Source organism: Hemiscyllium ocellatum, chromosome 16 (genome assembly GCF_020745735.1).
Source record: "Hemiscyllium ocellatum isolate sHemOce1 chromosome 16, sHemOce1.pat.X.cur, whole genome shotgun sequence".
Lineage (NCBI taxonomy): Eukaryota > Metazoa > Chordata > Chondrichthyes > Orectolobiformes > Hemiscylliidae > Hemiscyllium > Hemiscyllium ocellatum.
Genome location: NC_083416.1, coordinates 33,144,445 through 33,171,502, shown reverse-complemented (window position 1 = coordinate 33,171,502; position 27,058 = coordinate 33,144,445). Strand labels below are relative to the sequence as shown.

General features: G+C 41.9%; 1 protein-coding gene across 2 annotated transcripts in view; it reads left to right on the top strand.

Annotated features, from left to right (window-relative positions):
• The window catches only part of htr4 (5-hydroxytryptamine receptor 4), a 205,173-nt gene that overhangs the window by 67,324 nt on the left and 110,791 nt on the right, over window positions 1–27,058 (top strand). For both annotated transcript variants that reach the window (XM_060836766.1, XM_060836767.1), the window contains exon 7: window positions 9,612–10,174. In XM_060836766.1, the coding sequence (XP_060692749.1) occupies window positions 9,612–10,174 (563 nt within the window). The remainder of the gene's footprint in view (window positions 1–9,611; window positions 10,175–27,058) is intronic.

Below are 27,058 nucleotides of genomic sequence, written 5' to 3'. Positions count from 1 at the left end.
TTTTAAAACATTCACAATGTTATGTTCATTCAATCAGACTGTGCAGGCAAAATGGGCCAAATGGCCTTCTTCCATTCTATGATTGTCTGATAACTACCATGACTCAACCATCTAACCTAGAGGATAAAGACAGGAGCTACATGGGGCCACCATCATTGCAAGTTCCTCTCCAATCCACACACCGTCTTGAAGTATTCTTGTTCCTTCATTGTTGTTGGGTCAAAATCCTTGAACTCCTTACCTTAATAGCACCATGCATTTAAGAATATAGCTCACTACCACAGTCTGAAAGGAACTGTGGGTAACAACTGTTACCCTTGACGCAAAATTTACATCACATCATCAAACATTAAAAAAGAAAATCCAAGGTCCAGTGGAATAGTACCAGCCAGCATTGGCTTCCAAATATTGCCACCTCGCTGAAAAGCTGCATATACCAGATCTTCACTCTCAGAGCACCCGCACTAGTGGAAGTTCAGCAGTGACTGAACATGCTGTGGAGATGCAAACAGAACATCTCCATGTCAAAGGCAAGCTCCCATGAAAAAAGGGCCACCTGAATCCATTCAAGACTGTTTTGTAAACAACTAACTACCTCCTGCCAAATTAGTTCTCTTGTTGTATGTAGTGACAATCAAGTAAAATAAAGGGAGGCATGTTATTCACACAAGGAGTTTTACAAAATAGGTTTGTTTCTGTTCAACTTGAACATTGTGAGAATAAACTACAAAATATGATTATTTATATTAGATTCCTACAGTGTGGAAACAGGCCCTTCAGCCCAACTAGTCCATACCAACCCTCTGAAGAGTAACCCACCCAGACTAATGAACCTAATACTTTGGGCAATTTAGCATGGCCAATTCATCTGAGCTGCACATCTTTGAACTGTGGGAGGAAACCAGAGCACACCCACGCAGAGAATGTGCAAACTCCACACAGACAGTCGTCTCAGGTGGGAATTGAACCTCTGACCCTGGTGCTGTGAGGCAACAGCTCTAACCGCTGAGTCACCGTGCCACCCCATGTCAAAGGCAAGCTCCCATGAAAGATGACAGACATTCATAAAAAAGTGCACAAGTTTGATGTTGCCACATTCAATAAGGCAATGTGTTCTGACACACCTTCCACTGGTCACTGAGGAGACTTTGATTAAAGGTTTGCAGATGCCCCTCGTGAGCAGCGATCATAAAATGATTGAATTTTACATTCAATTCAAGATAGAGCATAGTGAGCTAAAGATTTATGTTATAAACTTAATGAAAGGCAATTATAAGTGTATGAAGACCAATTTGGCTAAACTGGAAAACTAGGTTCAATGGCAGGTCTGTAGGAATGTAATAGTAGACATTTAAGGACTGATTTAATATTAAGCTACAAAGATACATTCCTGTGAGAAAGAAAGCATGAGGGGCATGGATAGGATAAATAGACAAAGTATTTTCCTTGAGGTGGGGAAGTACAGAACTAGAGGGCATAGGTTTAGGGTGAAAGGGGAAAGATGTAAAAGAGACCAAAGGGGCAACTTTTTCAAGCAGAGGGTGGTGCCTGTATGGAATGAGCTGCCAGAGGAAGTGATGGAGGCTGGTACAATTGCAACATTTAAAAGGCATTTGGATGGGTATATGAATAGGAAGGGTTTGGAAGGATATGGGCCGGGTGCTGACAGGTGGATTAGATAGGATTGGGATAACTAGTCAGCATTGACTGGTTGGACCGAAGGGTCTGTTTCCGTGCTGTACATCTCTATGACTCTATGACACAGCCTACAAGGCCATCTAGAAAAGTTAAAGATTTTATCAAATTAAAAGAAAAAGCATACCATTTTACAGATTAGTAGAAGATTGGACAGAATATTTTAAGAAAGCAAGGAATGAGTAAAAAAAGATGGAGAAATTCAAGTATGCAAGAGAGAAAAACATCCTGATATATTGAAAAAGTAAAAGCTCCTACAAGAATTGAAAAGGATAAGGGTAACTAAAGTGAATGTTGATCCTCTGAAGGCTGAATCTAGGAAATTTATAATGGTAAATCAGGAAATGACAAATTAACTTAAATCTTTGCATCTATCTTCACTATAGGGTTTAGAAATAGTGGGAATGGAGGTTAAGGCAGTTGAATGTTCCTCCTGAAGAATGTGGGAAGTAAGGGTCACCACAAGAGTCCCTGCTGACTTCATCTGCAGGAAGTGCACCCAAGAGCAGCTCCTCAAAACCGCATTAGGGAACTGGAGCTGAAGCTAGATGAACTTTGGATCATTCAGGACGTGTAGGGAGCTATTGTAAGGAGTTACAGCGAGGTAGTCACAGGTCAGGTGCAAGAAAAAGGCAGATGGGTTACAGTCAGAGGACAGAAAGGGAACTGGCAGGCTGTGTAGGGATCCCCTGTGGCCATTCCCCTCAACAACAAGTATACCGTTTTGGATACCGTTGTGGGGGGGCGACTTACCGGGGGTAAGCCATGGGGTACAGATCTCTGGCACAGAGTCTGTCCCTGTTGTTCAGAAGAGAAAGGGGGAGATGAGCAGAATATTAGCCACTGGGGACTCCATAGTTGGGGGATAGATACAAGGTTCTGTGGGAATGACAGAGATTCACGGTGGTGTATTGCTTCCCAGGTGCCAGGGCTCATGATGTCTCTGATCATGTTTTTGGGATCCTTGAGGGTGAGGGGGTGCAGCCCCAAGTCATGGTCCACATAGGTACAAACAACATAGGTAGGAAAAGGGAGGGGATTTAAGGCAGAAATTCAGAGAGCTAAAATGGAAGCTTAGTGCTAGAACAAACAGAGTTGTTATCTTAGGTTTGTTACCTGTGCCATGTGCTAGCGAGACAAAGAATAGGGAGAGAAAGGAATTGAATTTGTGGCTACAGAGATGGTGCAGGAGGGAGGGTTTTGGATACCTGGATACTTGGAGCTAATTCTGGGAAAGGTGGGACCTCTACAAACAGGATGGTCTACATCTGAACCAGAAGGGTACCAATATCCTGGGGGAGAAATTTGCTAATTCTCTTCGGGAGGGTTTAAACTAATTCAACAGGATGATGGGAATCTAAATTGTAGTTCCAGTGTCCAGGATGTTGAGAGTAGTGAGATTAGAAATGAGGTCTCAACGTCGCAAGAGATCACCAGCAAGCAGGAAGGTGGTTTGAAGTGTGTCTACATCAATGCTAGGAACATCCAGAATAAGGTGGGTGAATGTGCAGCATGGGTTGGGACCTGGGACTTCGACGTTGTGGCCATTTCGGAGATGTGGATAGAGCAGAGGCAGGATTGGTTGTTGCAGATTCTGGGATTTACATGTTTCAGTAAGAACAGAGAAGATGGTAAAAGTTTGGCGGGGGGGGTGGTGGTGGCATCGTTAGTCAAGGATAATATTACAGTGGCAGAAAGGACATTTGAGGACACATTTACTGAAGTGGTATGGTTGAGATTAGAAACAGGAAAGGAGAAGTTGGGAGTTTTCTATAGGCCTCTGAATAGTTACAGAGATGTAAAGGAAAGGATAGCAAAGATAATTCTGGATTGGAGCTAGAGTAACAGGAGAGTGGGGACTTTTATTTTCCAAATATTAACTGGAAATACAGTAGTTAAAGTACTTTAGAGGGGTCAGTTTTTGTCCAATGTATATCGTATGTAGATAGGCCAACAAGTGGCAAGACCACTTTGGATTTGGTACTCGGTAATGAACTCGGCAGGTTTTAGATTTGGAGGTAGGTGAGCACTTTGGTGATAGTGTCCACAATTTGGTTATGTTTAATTTAGTGATGTAAAGGGATAGGTATATAAAGCAGGCCAAGAGTTATTGCTAGGGGAAAAGGCAATTATGATGCAATTTATCAAACTTTAGGATGCATAGGATGGGGAAGGAAACTGCAGGGGATGGACACAAGTGAAGTGTGGAGCTTGTTCAAGGAACAGCTAATGCGTGTCCTTGATAAGTATGTACCAGTCAGGCAGGGGGGAATTAGTTGAGCAAGGAAGCTGTGTTTTACCAAAAAAGTTGAATCTCTTATTAAGAGGATGAAAAAGGCTTATATTAGGATGAGACATGAAGGTTCGGTTAGGGCGCTTGAGAGTTACATGTCAGCCAGGAAAGACCTAATGAGAGAGCTAAGAAGAGCCAGGAGGGGACATGAGAAGTCGTTGGCAGCTAGGATGAAGGTAAACCTTAAAGATTTCTATAGGTATATCAGGAATAAAAGAACGACTGGAGAAAGATTTGGGCTAATCACGAATAATAGTGGGAAGCCATGTGTGGAGTCCAAGGAGATTGGAAAGTGCTTGATGAATATATTTCTTCTCTATTTACACTGGAAAAAGACAATGTTGTTGAGGAGAATACTAAGATATAGGCTACTAGATGGTATTGAGATTCACAATTGTTAGCAATTCTGGAAAGTGTGAAAATAGCTAGGTCCCAAGAGCCAGATGGGATTTATCTTAGAATTCTCTGGGAAGCCAGAGAGGAGATTGCAGAGCCTTCGACTTTGATCTTTATGTCCTCACTGTCTACAAGAATAGTGCCAGAAGACTGAAGGATAGCAAATGTTGTCCCCTTGTTCAAGAAGTGGATTAGGGACAATCCTGGTAATTATAGACTGGTGATCCTTACTTCAGTTGTGGGTTATAAGCATTGAAAAAGGTTATAAGACATAGGATTTATAATCATCAAGAAAGGATTAAGTTGATAGGGATAGTCAACATGGTTTTGTGAAGGGTAGGTCATACCTCACAAACCATCTTGAGTTCTTTGAGAAAGTGACCAAACAGGTGGATGAAAGCAAAGTGGTTGATTTGGTGTATATGGATTTCATAAGGCATTTGATAAGGTTCCTCACGGTAGGCTATTGCACAAAATATGGAGGCATGGGATTGAGTGTGATTTAACGGTTTGGATCAGAAATTGGCTAGCTGAAAGAAAACAGAGGGTGCTAGTTGATGGGAAATGTTCCTCCTGGAGTTCAGTTACTATTGGTGTCCCACAAGGATCTGTTTTGGGACCACTACTATTTGTCATTTTTATTAATGACCTAAGTGAGGGTGTAGAAGGATGGGTTAGTGAACTTGTGGATGACACTCAGGTCAGTGGAGTTGTGGATAGTGCAGAAGGATGTTGCAGGTTACAGAGGGACATAGATAAACTGCAAAGCTGGGCTGAAAGGTGGCAAATAGAGTTTAATGTGGAAAAGTGTAAGGTGATTCACTTTGGAAGGAGCGACAGGAATAAAGAGTACTGGACTAATGATCAGATTTTTGGTAGTATAAATGAGAGAGAGATCTCTGTGTGAATGTACGTAGATTCCTGAAAATTGCCACCTAGGTTGATAGGGTTGTTAAAAAGGCATACATTGTGTGAGCTTTTATTGGTAGAGGGATTGAGTTTCGGAGACATGAGGTTATGCTGCAGTTGTACAAAAGTCTGGTGCAACTGCACTTGGGAGTACTGTGTACAGTTCTGGTCACTGCATTATAGGAAGGATGTAGAAGTTTTGGAAAGGGTTCAGAGAAGATTTACTAGGATGTTGCCTGGTATGGAGGGAAGGTCTTATGAGGAAAGGCTGAGGGGCTTGAGGCTGTTTTCATTCAAGAGAAGGTTGAGAGGTGGCTTAATTGAGACATATAAGATAATCAAAGGGTTAGATAGGGTGCACAGTGAAAGCTTTTCTTGTTGGATGGTGATGGCTAGCACTCGGGAACATAGCTTTAAATTGAGGGGTGATAGATTGAGGACAGATGTCAGAGGTAGTTTATTTACTCAGAGAGTAGTGGAGTGTGGAACACACTGCCTGCAACAGTAGTAGACTCGCCAATGTTAAGAGCATTTAACTAGTCATTGGATAAACATATGGATGAAAATAGAATAGTGTAGGATAGATAGGCTTCAGATTGGTTCCACCGGTCAGCGCAACAGTGAGGGCCGAAAGTTGTACGGTATTATGCTGTACTGTTCTGTTATGTTCTATGTTCTATAAATAACATCTCAAAAATAGCGATAAATCAAGATGATTCTTAATCCAGGATGAATGAAGTGGCAAATGAAATGGTAGATGCACTGGTTTCAATTTTCCAAAATTCCATGGATTCTGGAAAAGACACATCTGATTGGAAAACAGTGAATATAACACATATTTTTAAGTTAGGATGGAAGGAGGAAACTACAGACCAGTTAGTTATATCTGTCATGACAAAAATGCAAGAAGCAATTCCTGACGTCATAGCAAGGCACTTAGAAAATCTTAATGTCATCAGACAAAATCAACATGGTTTTGTGAAAGGGAAATCAAGTTTGACTAATTCACTAAAGTTATTTGTGGAAATAGCTATCAACATGGGTAAAGGAGAACCTATAGATGTGGTGTACTTGAACTTCCAGAAAATATTTGGTAAGGTGCCCTGTCAAAAAGTACTGCATAAAATACGAACTTATGGTGTTGGGAGTAACATATTAACATGTGTAGAGGATTTATCAGCTAACAGGCAAGAGAGTTAATTTTGGCTTGCCAAGATTTGAAGAGTGGAGTGCCAAAGAAATCAGTACTGAAGCCTAAGTTATTTACAAGGCTGCTCAGTTTGCTGATGGCTGAAAGATAGGTAGGACAGTAGATTGTGAAGAGGACACAAGGAGTCTGCAAAGGGAAATAGATAGGTTAAATGAAGGACAAAAAATTTGGCAGATGGGGTTTAATGTGAGAAAATGTGTGCTTGTCAACTTTGGCAGACAGAATAGGAAACAGTATATTATTTAAATGGAGAGAAACTGACGAATGCTGTCATGCAGAGGGATTCAGTTGCCCAGATATATGAATCACAAAGGTCAAATAGAGTCATATCAAGTGAATAGAAGACAAATAGAATGTTAAATTTATTGCAAGGAGAATGCAATATAAAAGTATAAACATTTTACACCAGTTGTAGAGGGCACAACAGTGTTCTGTACAGTTTTGATTGTATTTAAGAAAAGACAAATTAAGAAAAAGATGTAACTGAGTTGGAAGACCTTCTGAGAAAATTCACAAAACTGATTCTTGTCACGAAGAGATTAACTATGAGGACATATTGGACAAGCTGGACATGTATCTATTGGAGTTTAGAACAATGAGAGGTAATCATATTGAAACACAAAAAATCCTGAAGGAACTTGATACTGAAAGGATGTTTCCCGAGCAGGAGAGGCTAGAATTCAATTTTAAAATATATTTTATATAAGATGGAGATAAGATTTTTTTATTCACTTGGAGGGTCATGAATATATGGAACTCTATCGGCTAGAGTGCTGCAGACAAGGTCATGGTTTTACTTTAAAGGCAGAGTTAGATAGATTTTTGGCAAACAAGAGATTCCAAGGTTAAAGGCAATAGACAGGAAAGTGGAGTTGAGTCCACAATCAGAGCCGCCATGATCTTATCAAATAGTGGAGTAAGCTTGAGTGGTCTAGTCTTGCTCCTAATTAACATGCTCAGAGAATGTAGGTCATCAAGATGCTCTCCTCTGTTTACCATTGTATTCCCCATGCCCCCAAAACTCTTGATCCTCTTACACAAACATCTGGTGCATTCCTTTTTCTTTGACGTACAGTTAAAAATTGTTCATCAAGCTGCTGAAGCCCTGCATGTCCTCTTTACTTGCCTCTTCATTTCTTTATTCCTTTAAGACACTCCTTAACATCCATTTCTTCAATCAAGCCCTTAGTTACTTGTCCTTAACATCTCCTTTAGCCTTGTATTTATTTTTATGTCTGCTACTTGCTTTAAAACTGTATTTACGCCTGAATATCAAGACAAGTCCTGTGAGCTTTGAAGTTATATCCCTATGCTCATCATTTTCTTTGCATGGATGGAAGCTGGTCTTTGCTACAAAGTCTTGTTTGTGTTTCTCCCTAACATAGTTTACCATCCCATCTACAGTCTGGTCATGAAACAGGCTGTATTTTGCCATCAGATAGACACTTGTGACTTCAGTACACAGTCCCATGCTGAATTCTTGGATATTTTTGAGCAAGTTGTGTATTTCAGAAGTGCAAAAGGATTTCGAGGTTTGTTATGATTAACTGTCATTTTGTCATTACTGCCAACAAACCCTGCCTCTCAGAATGAATATGTAACAATGCCCTTGCTTTCCTTAAAAATTGTAATAAGACATGCTTTCCACCTCTTTCTTTACACCAGATAAATGTCTTTTTCAAAAGTTATTTGGTCCAAATCAGGAGCAATGTTACTCTGGTTAAGCAATGTTTTAAAACTTCAATGTGACACAACATATGTTTATTTTCTATTCTCCCATAACATTTTGAAGGAATTCTCTTCGTATTGCATATGGTTGCATTGATGCTGGGCATCCTCTAATCATTGACTCATATAATTATTTCTCACCTCTTAGTAATATGTTAGAAATGAAGCTTGGGCACAAATAGAAAGTGTTCCTTCACTTAAAAGGTTAGGTGCTCTTGCCCTTGCTCTGAGTTGTTTTGAATCAGTTGATTGCAACACGGATGAAAAGAAGAAAAGTAGCTGTGCCTAATAAAATTCTCTATACTCACTGTGCCCTTTGTTATGGATCGGACCAAACACTCTGCAAATATATCAAAGAGATAGCTTAGACCCTAATTTGTTATCTTATTTAAAGGCAAGTGTAAGGTGCTGGGCTCAAGGTATGATTTGATTTGTCACACTTGAAGCAAATAACACTTTATTCTTATATCCAGTTAAAACACAAATAAAAGAAGAATTGGGATAACTTTAACTCTATTGAAAATAGGATAATAGATTATTTAACTGCCAGACGGTAACTGTTCCAATACAGTAACATTCCATAAACACACCCTTGGCAAAAGCAAACTTAGTAAAACAGATTGTCACACATATGATTCTGGCAGCAGAAAGAGAACTCCAGCTTTTTGCTGTAACAGAGATAAAGATGTAGCAGCTTCCACAACCAGCTTCAAAGCCCCAGCAACTGCTGATAGCTAAACTTAAACCCTGGTTATGTGGGGCCTGACTCCACCCATCCATGCTACTTTCTTTGTTCCAACTTTTCAAAACAAAAACCCAAGGCCTAATAAGCTATTTATTCTATTGGCTTTGACCAGACTGCTCTTCACCTATGGCTTAAAACCTCTCCTCCAGAAAGAAAACAGGACAAAATGCATCCTTTAAGTCATAGTATTGTCACACCTTACACTCTAAAATAGCTTGGTAAGGAGCTGAGAAAACCTGCTGCATTTCTGTACACATTGATTAGTTATTGTTTTTAAAATTGGGACAAAATTAAAATGTTATCAAGGGAATAACAATTTTATCTTAAAGAGTCAGTTTTCTTAATTCTTTTTACATTTTCAACAAAGCCATTCACTTGAATTCTGTGAAATTACATTTGTAAACTTTTCACAGTATGTTCTAATATTGCTGATTCTAGCACAATAATATCCATGAAGATCTGCTATTTCTTGAACAGTTTATCAAATGAGTGAAGGTTATGACATATTTATTTTTTAAATTGCTAAGTGATAAATCAACATTTTCCCATGGAAATATATTTGTTTTGATATATTTGTTTTATTTTTAAATGCATAATATAGCAGGACCTTCTTTTATCTTTCTCTCCCTTTACAGGTAGAAGAAAGAAAATCAAGTATTGACACAAACATAACAAAATGTATTTTCATGGTGAACAAACCCTTTGCCATAACATGTTCAGTTGTAGCATTTTACATACCTCTTCTCTTAATGGTTCTGGCATACCAAAGGATATATGTGACAGCCAGGGAGCATGCACGACAAATTGAAACATTGAAACGTGCAGGAACCTCAACAGACTCTGGACAACAAGCTGACCATCAAGGCAACCACAGAATGAAAACTGAAACAAAAGCAGCTAAAACCTTGTGCATTATTATGGGATGTTTTTGTCTCTGCTGGGCTCCATTTTTCATCACAAATATTGTGGACCCATTTATAAACTATTCAGTGCCAGAACAACTATGGACAGCCTGCTTATGGCTTGGATACATTAATTCAGGGTTCAATCCATTTCTGTATGCTTATCTGAACAAGTCCTTCAGGCGTGCCTTCCTGAGAATTCTGTGCTGTGGTGATCGATACAGACGATCGTCTTTACTGGGGCAGACAATACCATGCTCCGCGACAACAATTAATGGATCAGCTCATGTATTAAGGTAAGTGTTCCATATTAAATTTGCTTTTAAATTAGTCCTAATGGAAGGGATCAAACAATTTCACTGTTAGCTGAAGGCCCAGATTTATGATCCTGGGAAATAGCCTTTTAGTTTGCACATCCGGTCGTATTTCATTACATAAAGTTCAATTTAGGGCATGACAAAACAAATTGTGTGAGCATTTATCCATATTATGAGTGGTGTCTGAGCAGGCAGTTGAGGGAAGAACATTAGGGAGTTTTTCCTCCTGTTAAGTGCGTGTATTCAAATTAAATATTAACAACAGAAATGCATTACCTGGCATATCTTCAATCATTTACACTTTGACAATACTGGGTAGCAGAAATGTCATTCCTTTCTTGGCAATCAGGAGAAGTGGGGAGGAAAGGATTTAAAATTGAGAGTAACAAATTGATTGTACAAAAACAATTAGCAACTGAAAAAAGACTCACAAACCTCAGAGTAGACTTTTCTCAGCTCTTGGGCAATGGCAACAAATGTGGGAAAATATCACAAAATTGAAAAAAAAGTATGTCTTGAACTCAAGGGAATGAAGCTGGAAATTCCTCCCCTCCTATCTCAAGAAACTAAATGCAGACAATCCCTGACTTGAAACTTGGAGTGGTCACTTGACTGATGGAGATAGTCACTTGCCTTTGTGGGCCTCTATTTCAATATCCCTTCATCCATGTGTCCTTGATAGCTCCACCTACAACATCCTCTGCTACCCTTCAGCTGATGAAGGGCTTATGCTCGAAACGTCGAATTCTCTATTCCTGAGATGCTGCCTAACCTGCTGTGCTTTGACCAGCAACACATTTGCAGCTTCAGCTACTGAAGTCAGCATCAGCAAACTGCTAGCTTTATCATATTCCCATGGCTGACCTCAGACCAATTCAGAATCCACTTCCCTTTTTCACTTCAGTCTGGATCTCCGATACACCTTTTGGCTTGTTTGCTTCTGTCAGGTCGCATTGTGTGCTAGGACAAACAGCCAGCTTATGCATCTACAGAAGATGGATCTTTTTGCCCTTAGCTCCATTTCATATTGCTCACTCACTTTTCACCTAATTGGAGGGTGCCAACCTCTTTGGGCTGCATATAAGCAAAATACTATAGATGCTGTTGATGTGAAACAATCAGAGAAAATGCTGGAAAAACTCAGCAGGTCTGGTAAAATCTATGGAGCGATAAACAGAGTCAGTATTTTGAGTTTGTTATGATTCTTCTTCTTGGAAGATGGAAAATAATGGAAAATGTTAGACTACACACTTTAACAGGAAGAAGAGAGGAACTAGGTATTATTTAAATAGAGAGATACTTCAAAAAAACTGTCCATAAATCACAAAGATCTAACATCCAAGCTTGGTAGGTAATAGGGACGGCAAATGGAATGTTGGATTTTATGTAAAAGGGACTGGAGAATAAAATAATACAATGTAAAACACTCCTTAGGTCATACCTGAAATACTGTGAACAGTGTTATACATTGGCATTGGACGCAATCCAGAAAAGGTTCATTATGTTGATCCCAGGTATGGAGGGATTGTCGCATGAGTTGGACAGGCGTCTACTCATTGGTGTTTAGAAGAATGAGAGACAACCTTATTGAAGGTAAAGAACTTTAGGGGACTTAATAGGATAGATGTGGAAAGGTTGTTTTCACTTGTTGAAGAGTCTAGCATCCGAGGTCATAATCTAAAAATAATGAGTGACCCATTCAATAGAGATGAGGAGTAATTTCTTCTTTCAGAGCATAATGAACCTGCAGAATTCTTCACCTCAGAGGGGTCTCGAGACTTGATCATGTAATATATTCAAAGCTGATAGAAAAGAGATTTTTAGCATTAGAATGAGTTCTATTGTCACATGTAATAAATGAATACAATGAAAAGTTTATAGGTTGTCACTTACAGTGCCATCCTAGGTACAAAGGTACCGAGGTACAGCTTCTTCAGTTACTGTTTTAATCAGAGGAGAATGAATCAACAGATATGGGAAAAAGCCAAGAAAGTGGAATTGAGGATGATCAGATTAACTATGATCTCATTGAATGAAATAGCAGACTCGATAGGCTGAATCCTTTATCTTAAGGCCTTATGGTCTTATGACACCTGATAAGCATATGTAGGAGTCCTGTTGCCTTTCTTAAATGGTAATCTGGGTTCCTGAAAAAAAGCCTCTAAGTTTATATTGGATCAAAGGGTCAGATTTAATTCAGGAGTCTTTGTTTTTTTTCCCAATTTCTACTTTGATCATTTAGTGAGGAACTAGCATTTGAAATGTCATGGTGGGATGGGTGGTGAGCTGAAATGTCTTAACTTGCATTCCTAATGCTGATAGGTCTCATTATTTCATGGTGTATTTGTATATTATAGACTGAATCTCAACAGAAATTGGCTAAAAGTCAATTTTGTTGAGTTTCATGGAGGGTTTCTCTCCACTCGGAGTGTTTTCTGATGTGATTGTCATAAGCTTAAGAACCATGTCCCTGTGTGGTGCCCCTGTTGTCTAATGCTAGCCTGATTCTCCCAATTCACCACAGGCAGAAGTATTTCCAACAGTTGGGATAGCCCAGGATCCCAGGCAATGTTGCCATCTTTAAAAAGCTGTTGTGAACTTGGTAAAAGTACTGTCAATCCTGCATGATTTGTGACATTTGTCCAAATGTAGTGCATCAGAGGAAAGTGGTACCTGGTTTGCAGACAGAGACATGGATGTCCTGATTTGACAGGATGATGCAGAGGAGGTCCATCTGCTCCACCCTGTCTTCTCCAGCCCCCATCCTTCTCCTCATGAGAGCCATCAGAGGAGTCTAAGTCACCACAACCTGCCAGCCTAGTCTGAGGTTGCAACCCAGATCAGAGCTGTGTTATTCATCTCAAAGAACACCAACCAGTGGGGGAAAGCAATGATCTTCTTTGTTCTGATACAGTAAGTGCTATCAACATCTGCCTGCTTCCTCACACTCACTCTGTCTCTGCTACTGCATCCACTTCCTACAAAGATTCATGTACTACCACTCTCACAGTTGCATGTAACATGCTTCACTTGCTACCACCCACCTCAAACCCCCACACTATGAACTCTTCCTGTCCTCCACACTGCCTACTCACTTTCTCAGGGAAACCTCACCACCCTTCCTTCACCTGGACCAACATTAATAGCTAATCCATCTTCTTTCGTCTCACTTAATTTCTCCCTATTTCTCATTTCAGGGGAAAATGCCCCACAATAAGGCAGAAAGCATCAAGACAGGTGTTGGGGTGACCAACATTTGGCTTCTTATCCCTTACAAGGACAGAAAGCTGACATTGACCATCTTGATTGGTCAACTGTCCTTGCACAAGCATCTGTATTAATATCAGAGGTTACCCTTAACTTACTGAGCTATGACCCCTGACTGAACTTGACATGACTAAGGACCACACGCCTTCAACACTTAGTCGCGTCCATTATGTTTGCCATGTATGCCCACCTTTTGACTACTGACAATCATGACAAGATTCTTGGCCTTATATCTGAACTAAAATGCAAGGTAAGACTGAAGACTGAATGTGAGCCTTTTACCTCTGCCTGAGGAACCAATGCACAAAAGGGCAAGGCAAAGCAGAGATGCTGTGAGCACTCAAATAGGCTCAAGGTGAGTGAGCTCCAAGAGAGGGAACTAGCAGCCCTGAAATGTAACCTGATCCAATCCATGATCTGGGAGTCTGTCCCTTGTGTGCAATGTCCTTGAAGCAGCTTTGCAATGTTAAGTATCAGTGCATTATTGCACTAAAGTGTTAATGTTTGCAATATGTGGATCGGACATTTGCCATGAGGGTGTGGTGAAGCTGGTACATGTTGAACACCAATATGCATGGACATCGGGTGTTTGCAGTCACTGCCCATTAAGAGCAGATGATATTGTCATTAGATGCTGGTACAAACTGTCCAAGATGGAGCTCCAGAGGAGCAAGTAATGAGCTGGAGCTGCCAGGTACTGCTGTCAGGAATTCTCAGCATCTATTTTCTATTTAGCAGGTGGTTAAATCAGAGACTGTATATTAATGAGGTGAGATTAAGTAATAATTAAGAATAATAATTAGCAATAATCCCTGCCCCTCAGTAGCTAGAATCTAGTCTTGACATCAGGAACTTGGTTGGAACGAGTGAATTTTCAGTCTTCATATTGAGAAGGACCTTACTTGATGTCTCATCCAATTTTCCAAAATGTCTCGCTATAGCCCATGTCACACAGGTCCTGGAAAATTTCTATGCTCTGGTGGATGTGATTATCTTTACAACTCAACATCATCTCATTGAGAGCAGTTAAGGATAAGCAATCAATGTTGCTCTTGCCAGGAATACCTTCATATTATGAACAAATAAGTTTTAACATCATAACTTCCTATCAGCTGCTAGCCAGGTATTAACCAGAGAAAAAGCGCCTGCAAAGCCCTGTATTCTTATCTGGTATACAAACGTCCTGGATTTATGGATCTGGTTAATGTGGAACTACCACTGAGAATTCCTCAAATTTGTCAGGGCCAATAGGAATCTCAATATATACATACATCTAATACTCTGTAAACATTACTTCAGAAGATTATTATTCTGCAGTTAGCGAGTTTTAAAAACATTCTGGGCTGCTTTCTATCAATTTCAAATAAAGGGTACTTCTTTTAATAATTGAAAATTATTTTGCAAAATAGATGTGCAAATAGATTAACAAGGCAAAGTGCTTTTCTGCCGATTCTGTGAGTTTGTTCATTTTAACGTCTGTTAAAAAATATATATTTTCAGTGCTATTGAGGTCTCAGTGGACAGCCACATTCAAGAGAATGAAGATTGGGCTGAGCATGCTGTGGCAAAAATTCACCAACCCGTGTTGTTTTTTTGAATGCTAATTTACGCATTCATTAATTTGAAAATATGTGAATTTGTATGCCATTATTGATATTTAATTGGTGTTATACTTTAATTGCATGCAACGTGACATTTGAGTTAAGAGTGATAATTAAGATGAATGGTGTTGTGATAACTGAAATAATCATGAGAAGTTAATAGAAAATGTAACCTCGTGTATCCTTAAAGATGGAAAGACCATTTTAGGTTGTTTTTCAGAGATAAACAGTCATAATCATGATGAGTCAATAAACTAATTGCCTATCATTTCGAAAGAGTATAAGTGGTAACAATAGGCCAGACATATCAAACATCAATCATTCTGAGTGGCAGTTGTGAATTGGCTTCATTCCTCCCTATTGCAGTCATTTTACGCTAAACCAGAACTGTACTAATATAGGGACCTGACCTGAACTTTGATTTTATCTTATCACCATGCAGAGATGTATGTAACTTGACCTACCTAGCTGGATCTTTTATCAAGAAATGTACAATCCCTGCAGAACAGTCGAGAACAACATGACAGGTGGTCAACAAGGCACCATTATTTGGAACAGAGAATTATAATTCAGAAGCCACAAGGCTCTTTTAAATTTGTCATCAATGCCCTTGAATTGTTAACGCTTAGTTTTTATAGAAAACACTTGATCCAAACCAATTGCCAGCACAGATTTCAGAATCCACAGGCACTAATATTTTTATAATTTTATTTTGATAATATATTCATTTATTAAAATTTCAAATTATGTGATGGCTCCACAGTACATATCAACTGAATTTTAAAAAAGTTGGACATACCTTGGATAAAAATTTCACATTTTGTTTTATTGAAGGGCCTGTTGCCAAATTACATGCTCAACACTGCTGATTTTCTTAACTGCTACACTGTCAATATTTTCTGTTCTGATTTACACAATTACCTATAAGATATTATACATTTTGATAGCACTGTGCTTGCCAAGGAGAGGTTTAATACACCATCAGCCAATTCCAGTCTATCATAGAAAAAGCTGGAAGTCCAAGCCTGAAGAATGTGGATGATGCACTTTTGGGGACAGACTTTCCTGATTTGATTTTTACCTCGGGAAATCTCTTTATCCAGGTGCAGAGGACATTGACACGCTTACTGCCTCTGATTTCTGGGCCTCCTGGGCTCTGGAAATGGGTTGCACGGAGAGGTTGGCAAAGCCAAACTTGGAGCTGATAGGCACAGGCTTGAATGTTGTGGCAGGGTCTTGAGAAACTTACTGTAGCCTAATAAATTAAAAAGGATCACTCCACGACCCTGATGAGATTTGGAAAGGTATGAAGGCAAAAGTATTTTTAAAAATCAGACTTGTGTTTCTGTTGCTTCTTGGATTTGTTCCCAGTTGCTTCTCTGTTCCTCTGACTGGCAAGGGGTTGGGCAAGTAGTAGGGCCCACTTATTGTACCATCATTTGAGGTTTCACTAACCAGGGACCAGAAAATTGGTGAAAGGTATGGTGACCATCATTCACTCTAAGGGAGAATCTTCAAAATAGAAAACAAAGGGCACAAGAGACTTGTCTTAATGTCTTTCACCCTTTCCCCTTGTTTGACAAGGAAGAAAATAAGTGAGTAAGGTACAAATCAACAAATTACCAAAACTAGGATGTTGCCAGGACAAGCTCAGTAACATTCTGATCGATTTAATATAACTGTGGGCATGGAATCATCCAAATAATTCTCATAATTTCATCTTAACATTGAATTTTAAAAATGCCTGTGAATCCCCGCTATCCAATGGCACCATGTTAATGGAAGCAATATAATCTTAAAAGACTTGCTTTGGGGTTTTTACAGGTCAATTCAGAAACTGCTTCTCAAAAACATCACAAGCTGTTTGCTTTGAATTACTCTGGAGAAGCACTATAATAGTCTGATCAGTTCCACTGAGTTTCCCCCAGCAAGTACCCCAGTCGTGCAGTCTTGACATGATCATCAGCCTGCTTCATACAGATTTATTTATTTCTGGAAAATGAAATGTGGTCAGGGGTTCAGCTGGTAACCAAGCAGCTGTTTCTGCTAATATCTGTTCCTAAAAGACCTCTTGAGGAAATTCAGCAATGTCGTGTCTAGTGTGCAAGTCAACATCACACCCTCCTTTGTCACATTTCAGTAAGATGGGTAAACAAAAATCTTTTGCAGTTAATTGGCTCAAATCGTATATTCTTAAACTGGCAATAATTCGATACTGAACAGGTACAGAAACCACAAATCAAAGGTGTGGGAAGTATTTAGAAAAAATTACAATATTTTCAGGAAACTATTGTTACTATTAAAATTGAGTTTTCTGTGTTTAAAATACCTGTAGTTTCACAATGGTTTGCATCTTTGAGAGCCTTTGGGCTTGAGCTTGTAGGCATGAGACAGCCAATATTGACAGCTGAAGAAAATCAGAACATGCAATAGTCAGCTAGCAACACAACCTACAACTGCCAGCATTCTACATTCTGCAAGCACAGCTGGGAAGACTCTCTTCATGAGTCAATGTGATTCTCTGCAAGTGATATGCTTAGAAGCTGGAAATGCAGCTACAACGGAATAGAGTCTTTGCTTGAATAGACAATTTTAAACAAAAATGTAAAAGAGGAACGTGGACATCTTATTTTGAGGGAGGTTTGCGTAGAAAATCTCCTACTTTTTGTTGTTGGAATGAGAGGAGCAGGAGTGTATCTTTCTATCTTTATCTAAAAGCGAGACAAAGAAATGGAGACAAACACATCTACACAAAAGGGAGAAAGAAATAAAACAAGTCTGAGAAAACCAGATTCTTGCATTTGCTCACATCTCTTGTAGAACATATACATGGAGGGAAGAAACAGATGAAAAGCAGTGGCACGGGCTTTCTCATTCTTGAACTCGAACAATGCAACTTGTGATCAACTGTAATTAGGGCATATGACTTGGTGCAGGGAAAATTGCCAAGGAGCTACAGGAAAATGGTTGAAATTTGAAAGAATTGTGGGAGATCCTTTTCTCACAAACTAGTCATTTTCTTCTCTCATCAGGACTTCAGACTGATTAGCCATACATTTAAAATGCTTTTTGACAATTAAGGACAGTTACAGCCAGTTATGATAAAAGCAGTCAGCACAAAATCAACGGGCACCATTTAAAGTGCGGATTAAATTGCTGGTTATTGAAACGTGCATCAGTGATACAATCAGTCAGGAGAAATGAATACTTCTTTTGCCTCAGTGTCATTTGAGACAAGAGGAACATTGGCAGTTTAAAATTTACAACAGATTCTGTAGTGATTGGAACAAGGTCAGTCAGATGGACATCTCAGAATATGATGGGGTGGCATGATGGCTCAGTGGTTAGCACTGCTGCCACATAGCGTCAGCCATGTGGGTTTGATTCCAGCCTCAGGCAACTTTTGGGTGGAGAAAACACATTGTTCCTCCCACAGTCCAAAGATTTAGGTGGACTGACCATGCAAAATTACCTTGCGTGTTCAGGGATTTGCAGACTAAATGGGTTAGCTGTGGGAAATGCAGGGTAACATGGATAGGATAGGGGCATGGTTCTGGGTGGGTTGCTCTGCAAAGGGGGTGATGTGGACTCGATGGGTTGAATAGCCTGCTTCCACACTGTAGGGAGTCAATGAGTTCCCTGATTTGGGCTGTTAACCTGGCCCAACAGCGAGTCTTAGGTGACAGAAATCAACAGACGTGTCAGGGATTCTGTTTACTCCAGGAAGCTGGTTCTGATCTACCTGGAAAAAGTGAGGACTGCAGATGCCGGAGATCAGAGCTGAAAATGTGTTGCTGGAAAAGTGCAGCAGGTCAGGCAGCATCCGAGGAGCAGGAGAATCGACGTTAAGGGCATGAGCCCTTCTTCAGGAATGAGGTGAGTGTGCCAAGCAGGCTAAGATAAAAGGTAGGGAGGAGGGACTTGGGGGAGGGGCGTTGGAAATACGATAGATGGAAGGAGGTTAAGGTGAGGGTGATAGGCTGGAGTGGGGGTGGGGCGGAGAGGTCCGGAAGAAGATTGCAGGTTAGGAAGGTGGTGCTGAGTTCGAGGGTTGGGACTGAGACAAGATGGGGGAAGGGGAAATGAGGAAGCTGGAGAAATCTGAGTTCACCCCTTGTGTTTGGAGGCTTCCTAGGCAGAAGATGAGGCACTCTTCCTCCAGCCATCGTGTTGCTATGATCCCTTCATAGCCAACTGCCGCTGTGACATTAACCGCCTCAACCTCTCCACCCCGCTCACCCACTCCAACCTCTCACCCTCGGAACGTGTAGCCCTCCACTCCCTCCGTTCCAACCCCAACCTCACTATCAAACCGGCAGACAAGGGAGGCGCGTAGTAGTTTGGCGCACCGACATTTACACCGCTGAGGCTAAACGCCAGCTCGCGGACACCTCCTCCTACTGCCCCCTTGACCATGACCCCACCTCCCACCACCAAACCATCATCTCCCAGACCATCCATTACCTCATCACCTCAGGGGATCTCCCATCCACCGCCTCCAACCCCATAGTCCCACAACCCCACACCGCTCGTTTCTACCTCCTGCCCAAAATCCACAAACCTGACTGCCCTGGCCGACCCATTGTCTCAGCCTGATCCTGCCCCACCGAATTCATCTCTATATACCTTGACAAGGTCCTGTCCCCTTTAGTCCAAGAACTCCCCACCTATGTTCAGGCCACCACCCACACCGTCCACCTCCTCCATGATTTTTGCTTCTCCGGTCCCCAACGCCTTATCTTCACCATGGACATCCAGTACCTGTACACCTCCATCCCCCATCACGAAGGTCTCAAAGCCCTCCACTTCTTCCTTGCACGCCGTACCAACCAGTACCCTTCCACTGACATCCTCCTTTGACTGATTGAACTGGACCTCACTCTGAACAACTTCTCTTTCCAATCCTCTCACTTCCTCCAAACCAAAAGGTGTAGCCATGGTCACCTGTATGGGCCCCAGTTATGCCTGCATCTTCGTAGGATATGTGGAACAGTCCATCTTCTGCAGCTACACTGGCACCATCCCACACCTTTTCCTCCGCTACATCAATGACTGTATCGGTGCTGCCTCATGCTCCCACGAGGAGGTTGAACAGTTCATCCACTTTACCAACATCTTCCACCCCGACCTCAAATTTACCTGGACTGTCTCAGAATCTTCCCTCCCCTCCCTAGACCTCTCCATTTCTATCTCGGGCGACCGAATCAACACGGACATTTACTATAAACAGACCGACTCCCACAGCTACCTAGACTACAGCTCCTCCCACCCTGCCCCCTGTAAAAACACCAACCCATATTCCTAATTCCTTCGTCTCCGCCGCATCTGCTCCCAGTTCCAATACTGTACAACCCAGATGGCCTCCTTCTTCAAAGACCGCAATTTCCCCCCAGACGTGATCGACGATGCTCTCCACTACATCTCCTCGACTTCCCCTTCCTCCACCCTTGAGCCCCGCCCCTCCAATCACCACCAGAACAGAACCACACTGGTCCTCACCTACCACCCCACCAACCTCCATATACATTGTATCATCTGTCGTCATTTCCGCCACCTCCAAACGGACCCCACGACCAGGGATATATTTCCCTCCCGTCCCCTATCAGCATTCCGAAAAGACCCACTCCCTCTGTGACTCACCCGTCAGGTCCACACCCCCCCTCCAACCAACCTCTACTCCCAGCACCTTTCCCTGCAACTGCAAGAAATGCAAAACTTGTGCCCACACCTCCTCCCTTACTTCCCTCCAAGGCCCCAAGGGATCCTTCCATATCCGCCACAAATTCACCTGCACCTCGACACACATCATTTATTGCATCCGCTGCACCTGATGTGGCCTCCTCTATATTGGGGAGACAGGCCACCTACTTGCGGAACGTTTCAGAGAACACCTCTGGGACACCCGGACCAACCAACCCAACCACCCCGTGGCTCAACACTTCAACTCCCCCTCCCACTCCACCAAGGACATGCATGTCCTTGGACTCCTCCATCGCCAGACCATAGCAACATGACGGCTGGAGGAAGAGCGCCTCATCTTCCACCTAGGAACCCTCCAACCACAAGGGATGAACTCAGATTTCTCCAGCTTCCTCATTTCCCCTCCCCCCACCTTGTCTCAGTCCCAACCCTCGAACTCAGCACCACCTTCCTTACCTGCAATCTTCTTCCTGACCTCTGTGCGCCCACCCCCACTTCACCTTATCACCCTCACCTTAACCTCCTTCCACCTATCGCATTTCCAACGCCAGCTCCCCCAAGTCTCTCCTCCCTACCTTTTATCTTAGCCTGCTGGGCACACTTTCCTCATTCCTGAAGAAGGACTCATGCCCGAAACATCGATTCTCCTGCTCCTTGGATGCTGCCTGACCTGCTGCTCTTTTCCAGCAACACATTTTCAGCTCTGAGCTACCTGGGTCAGTGTCAGGTCCTATGCACTTGTAAATAAAGATTGACTTGGTGACAGGATACCAACCATTGTAGTGGCACTGTCAGTGGGATTAATGATGTGACCATGCAAAAATGTCTACTAGCCGAAGCGCAGCTGAACTTCAAAACACTAGATCTGGCTTTATCATTAGAAAATGCAGCAAGTAGACCTTATGAGTTGCTGGGTACTCCGACAGAAGTGGATACCCTCACCAGATCAATTGAGCTTGGGCAATAGCACTTGAGTGAGGGCGTAGCGTCAGTCAGGACATATCTGAACAGAAGGACTCTAGGTCAGCCCACAGCTAAACCCCAAAACAAAGCCAAGCCTTGACTAAACGGTTAAACCTTACACGAGGATTCCAGTCAGCAGACCATTGTAGTTACTGCCAGTATGAAGACTCAAGACAGCAAAACTGTCCTGAATTGAGTAAGAGAACTCACAGGCCAGTACCCACGACAGTGCAAACCCTGAGAAGTCTGCCCACAGCTGGTTTGGAAGTTAAATTGCTTAGCAACGTCCAAATCAGAACTAATCAAGATAAACCACTGTTTAAATAGTCATCCAGTTCTAATAGAGGCTGATACCGGTGCGGCTGTATCACTAATTGTGGTGCTCACACGCATATAATATCAGGGTAGTGTTGACACCGATGGCCCAGTGGAGAGGAGCACCCAATAGTCTATGCTTTTCAGATTTTGTCTGATACCGGACAAAGATATGTCCAAATAGAGAAGGAATGTTTGGCGGTCATCATTGGTGTAAGAAAGTTCCATCAATACCTTCATGGACGTAAATTTGTAATAGTTACAGACATCAAACCCGTGCTAGGGCTACCTAAAGAGAACAGGGCTGTGCCACCCATAGCTTCAGGTCGAAATCAGTGGTGGCCTGCTATTCTGTGTGCATACAATTACAAGTTGGAACATTATCCAGGAGGCCACAGGTCTTGAGCTGCCTTCCACTGGCAGATACACCACCGGTGATGGCATCGCTAGAAGAATCCGCTCTGATTTTAAACTTTAGACCATAAGACATAGGAGTGGAAGTAAGGCCATTCAGCCCATTGAGTCCACTCTGCCATTTAATTATGACTGACGGACATTTCAACTTCACTTACCCACACTTTCCCCATAGCCCTTAATTTCTTGTGGGATCAAGAGTTTGTCAATCTCTGCTTTGAAGGCATTTAACATCCCAGCCTCCACTGTGCTCTGTGGCAATTAGGACTTTCAGGCCACCTTCTGGTCAACGCTGACAATATCACGCCATGGACACAAAAAGATCCTGCTCTGTAAAAACTAAAACAGCTGGTATGATGGGAGTGACAGAAGGGTCATCACAGTCAGTATTAAAATCCTTTTGGACCTGGAGAGATCAAATCACCATACAGGATGGCACAATATCATTAGCAAGAGTGATTGTTCTGAGCAAAAATTACTGCCAGATACCGGCTGAACTGCACTCGGGTGCTCCAGGGGTCTCCAAAATGAAGATGTTGGTGAGAAGTTATGTGTCCTGGGCAGGTTTGGATGTAAATATAGCCGTATTGGTGGGACAGCCTCCAGCATGCCAACAAGGACAAAAATCACCATTATCTGCTCCCCCGCATTCACAAGGAATGATGGTTATGTGATGACTATTGTGGCCCTTTCATGAGCTGTATATTTTAGTCATTGTGGGTGCCCATTCAAAGTAGTTGTATGTACATAGAGTTTATTTGTCAAACACAGGGATGATAACTAAAAAGCTGAGAACATCTTTTGCAATGTACAGACTCCTAGAGGTGTTGGTCACAATCAATGGGCCATGATTTGCCAGCGGGAAATTTGAGTATTTCCTAAAGTCTAATGGCATTTGTCATGTAAGGACAGCTCCATACCATCCATTGACCAATGGTCTGGCAAAAAGAGCAGTCCAAACTTTGAAGGCAGGCTTAAAGAAACAGCCTACAGCTTTACTCAATACCAAACTGTCCTAGTTCCTTTTTGATTATAGGACCACATCTCACACAACTACCAAGATAGCTCCAGCAATAAGACTCCACACCAGGTTAAACCTGGTCTTTTCAGATCTAGCAGGGAAGATGAAACAGCATCAGGATCACCAATGTTGAACACAGCACTCCACTAAGCAAGAGAGACAGTTTACTTCAGGGGATGAAGTTTGTTGTGGGAACCATTAGAATGGCCCTGCATGGATAAGAGGCATGTTTGATGTGAGGTGAGGTCCCGTGATGTACAAAGTTCAGGAAGGAGAGGTGGTCCTGAGCAGGCACGTAGACCACAGAAAAGCTGCAACCTCACAAACAGGCAGGAGCATTACATACCTGGCCCCTCAGAACATCCAGCATGACTGCCTGAACCCATGGGTTCTCCACCTCTGCCTAGCATCACAGAAACCTCTGAAGACAAGATGGACATGGCCGATGTTGCAGCTTCAACGCTGTTTCTGCCTGAAGAAAGAGATTAATTTGTTCTGAGATGCTATGGGCATAAGAGGTGGGCTGCATTCTGTAATATGCCACAAGTATCCAAGGTAGTGTCAGAGGAACCAGACCTGCTGCGAAAGTTACCAGGAGAAGTTAGAGGAGAAAGAATGGGCTCACATCCCAGGACTTAGATGAGGATGGATGCAGTGATTGGAAAAAGGTCAGCGAGGTGGACCTCATAGAAAGTGAGTTCCCTGACTGGGGCTGTTAACCTGATCCAATCAGGGGGTCCTGGCTAACAGATATAAACTGGAGTGTCAGGGGATCTGATCATCTTGGAACCAGCTCTGGGTCAGTGTCAGATATTGTGCTTATGTAAATAAAGGGTGACTTGATGAAGGGATATCGGCCTTCATGGCGTTATTTCAGATTCTTTCCTGTAAGTAGAGAAAACAATGACGAAAACGGAATGTAGGATATAATATCACTTTGATTACAAATCTTTGATTAGGGAATTGGTTTGTTCAGTTGGCTGGGTGGCTGGTGAGTGATGTCAACATTATGTTTTCTGTTCCGTCCCAGCTGAAGTTACTTGGAAGGACTCCCCTTCTCATCCTCACCAGAGGCCTGGTCACCTGCCGATTAAACCACCATCATTCATCTCTCTGTAATGAGAGAGTGACCCCATGGTCTAATGGGACTACGGCAACTTAACCTTTACCATCTACTGTACAATTAACTTCCATTCTCAGACTGTATCTTCTGACTTACCATGAGTGAGAACACAAGAGATTGACCAACATTTATCGATCTGTTATGTATAATATTTACAAAGTTTTTTCAAGGCTACAGGAAAATAATTCTATCGCATTCAGATGTTCATGTTCCGTATTATTTTATAATTTCCTGCATTTTTCTTTAAATTATACTTAATATTAAGATTAACTTCCAGTACTCTTGGCTCTAGATAGCACTATTGTTCTACTAAGCTTCATTCTTAAGCACATTCTTCAAGGGGACCCTGCTGTCAATAATCTTTATTCATACTTTCATGCTCAGAAAACTCATTGGCCCATATTACAAGCCCTCAATGTAACTTTAATGATATTACAATGGAGGGGTGGAATGGAGGAATGAAATAGGAGCATGGGGCCTGATATTCAGCAGTCAGAATTCACTAGTACCATATTCCTGCCAACAGAAGAAGCCAGCTTACTTTTGGGAGAGGGGGACTGGGACATTGTTCCTTTCTATTATAATAGCTCTGCAGTGATTGGAATGAGGATGGCCATGTGGATCTTGTTGAGTATGAGATCCCTGATTGGGGCTGTTAACCTGGGCAAATCAGGGCTCTCCGGCTGACAGATATAAACAGGTGATTCAGAGAGTCTCCTCACTCGAGGGACTGGCACTGAGCTAGCTGGTCAGACTCCATGTACTGTGCACATGTGAAAAAAGGGTGACAGAATACCAACCTCTGTGCAGTTAATATTCAGAATGTTATATCATTCTTCAAGTGTCATGGCTCAATGATAGGATTCTCACCTCTGAGTCAGATGGTCAGGTTTAAGTTAAACTCTAGAGTTGAGTAAAAGTCTAGACCCACTTCTAGTGCAGTAGTGAGGATGTGCTGTCAGAATTGCTGCTTTTGGATGTGAAGTTTAATTTATCCCCTCCATTAGGCATATGTAAACAATCCCATGGCACTATTCCAAAGAAGAGCTAGGGAACTCCTAGTATCCGAGTCAACATTTATCCCTCAAATAATATCATCATGATTGGTCACCTGACTATTATCATGTCCTCTTTGTATAAACTGTTTGTTCTAATTACTACTTTACCTAAGTAGTCAGGGTGGCATGGTGGCTCAGTGGTTAGCACTGGTGCCTCACAGTACCAGGGACCTGGGTTCAATTCCTGCCTTGGGTAACTGTCTGTGTGGAGTTTGCACATACTCTGCGTGGGTTTCCTCCTACAGTTCAAAGATGTGCAGGTTAGATGAATTGACCTGCTAAAATTGCCTGTAATAGGAAGTGTATTTTTCAGGGGCAAATGTAGGGGAATGGTTCTGGGTGGATTGCTCTTCAGAATGTTGGTTAGACTTGTTGGGCTGAAGGGCCTGTTTCCACACTGTAGGGAATCTAAGAAGCAGTATTTTGGGGCTTCCAGGATTTATGAGAGGTGCTGTCTTTCATTTTTCTAGCGTGTCAGTGCCAGTTTCATTTTAAATTTCAAATGTAAGTTCAGTTGCACAAATAAATTTCAGATCGTTTATCAACTCCATATTTTGCTTTTATGAGGTATTTGTTCCCTGACATCATTGATGATCTTCTCTAATGTTGGAGTGGATAAAAGGCTTTCGTAGAAAGACATGGAGCAGAATTTTCACCGTTTTCAGCCCCATAGGTAACAGTGAGAATGTTGGAAAAATACAACAAAAATGGGAAATAAAGATCAGCAATGTCAAAAAAGAATTTCCAATTTTCCCCTTGCTGTTTATATAGTAAGTTCTGAATCTCACGAATGAGCAGTGACTACCTTATTTCTACTAATTTGTCTCACATTATCCAAACTTGCCTGATTTCAATGCAGCTTCCAATTCTCCTCTCCTTCCATGAGAAACTAGACTGCACCAATTTCCAACATGAACATCAGACCAGCAGCATGCCACTTGCTATTCCAGGCCTTCAACCTTCTCCTCAGCAAGAAAAGCACTGAACTTTCTTCCATCCTACTGTCCACCAGCACCTCCACAATCCCTGTCAGTGAATCAATGTGATTACTTATCTTTCTGGGTCACCTTCTTCAGGATAATTTTGCAGGATCACAGTGTGAAGGTTAGTTTCTCGTGTTCAGTGTCTAAAATGCTGTGGTGCTGGAGATTAAGCATGGTGCCAGTGGTGGAAGGTCACAAAGTCCTGACAGCGGTGAGGATTTCCACTTCTCCTTCATGGTTCCATGAAGCAGGTAATGGAGAGGCTGGTCACAAAATGAATAAGCTGAAGAGCAAAATATTGTGTGAGAGAAGCCAACATGGGCCATGGCAGACCTGTTCCATGAATCTGACTCGAAGAAACACTTTTCCAAAGAATGGGAATATTCAACCCTGAATGTTTTTCTTTTCTGTGCTCTAT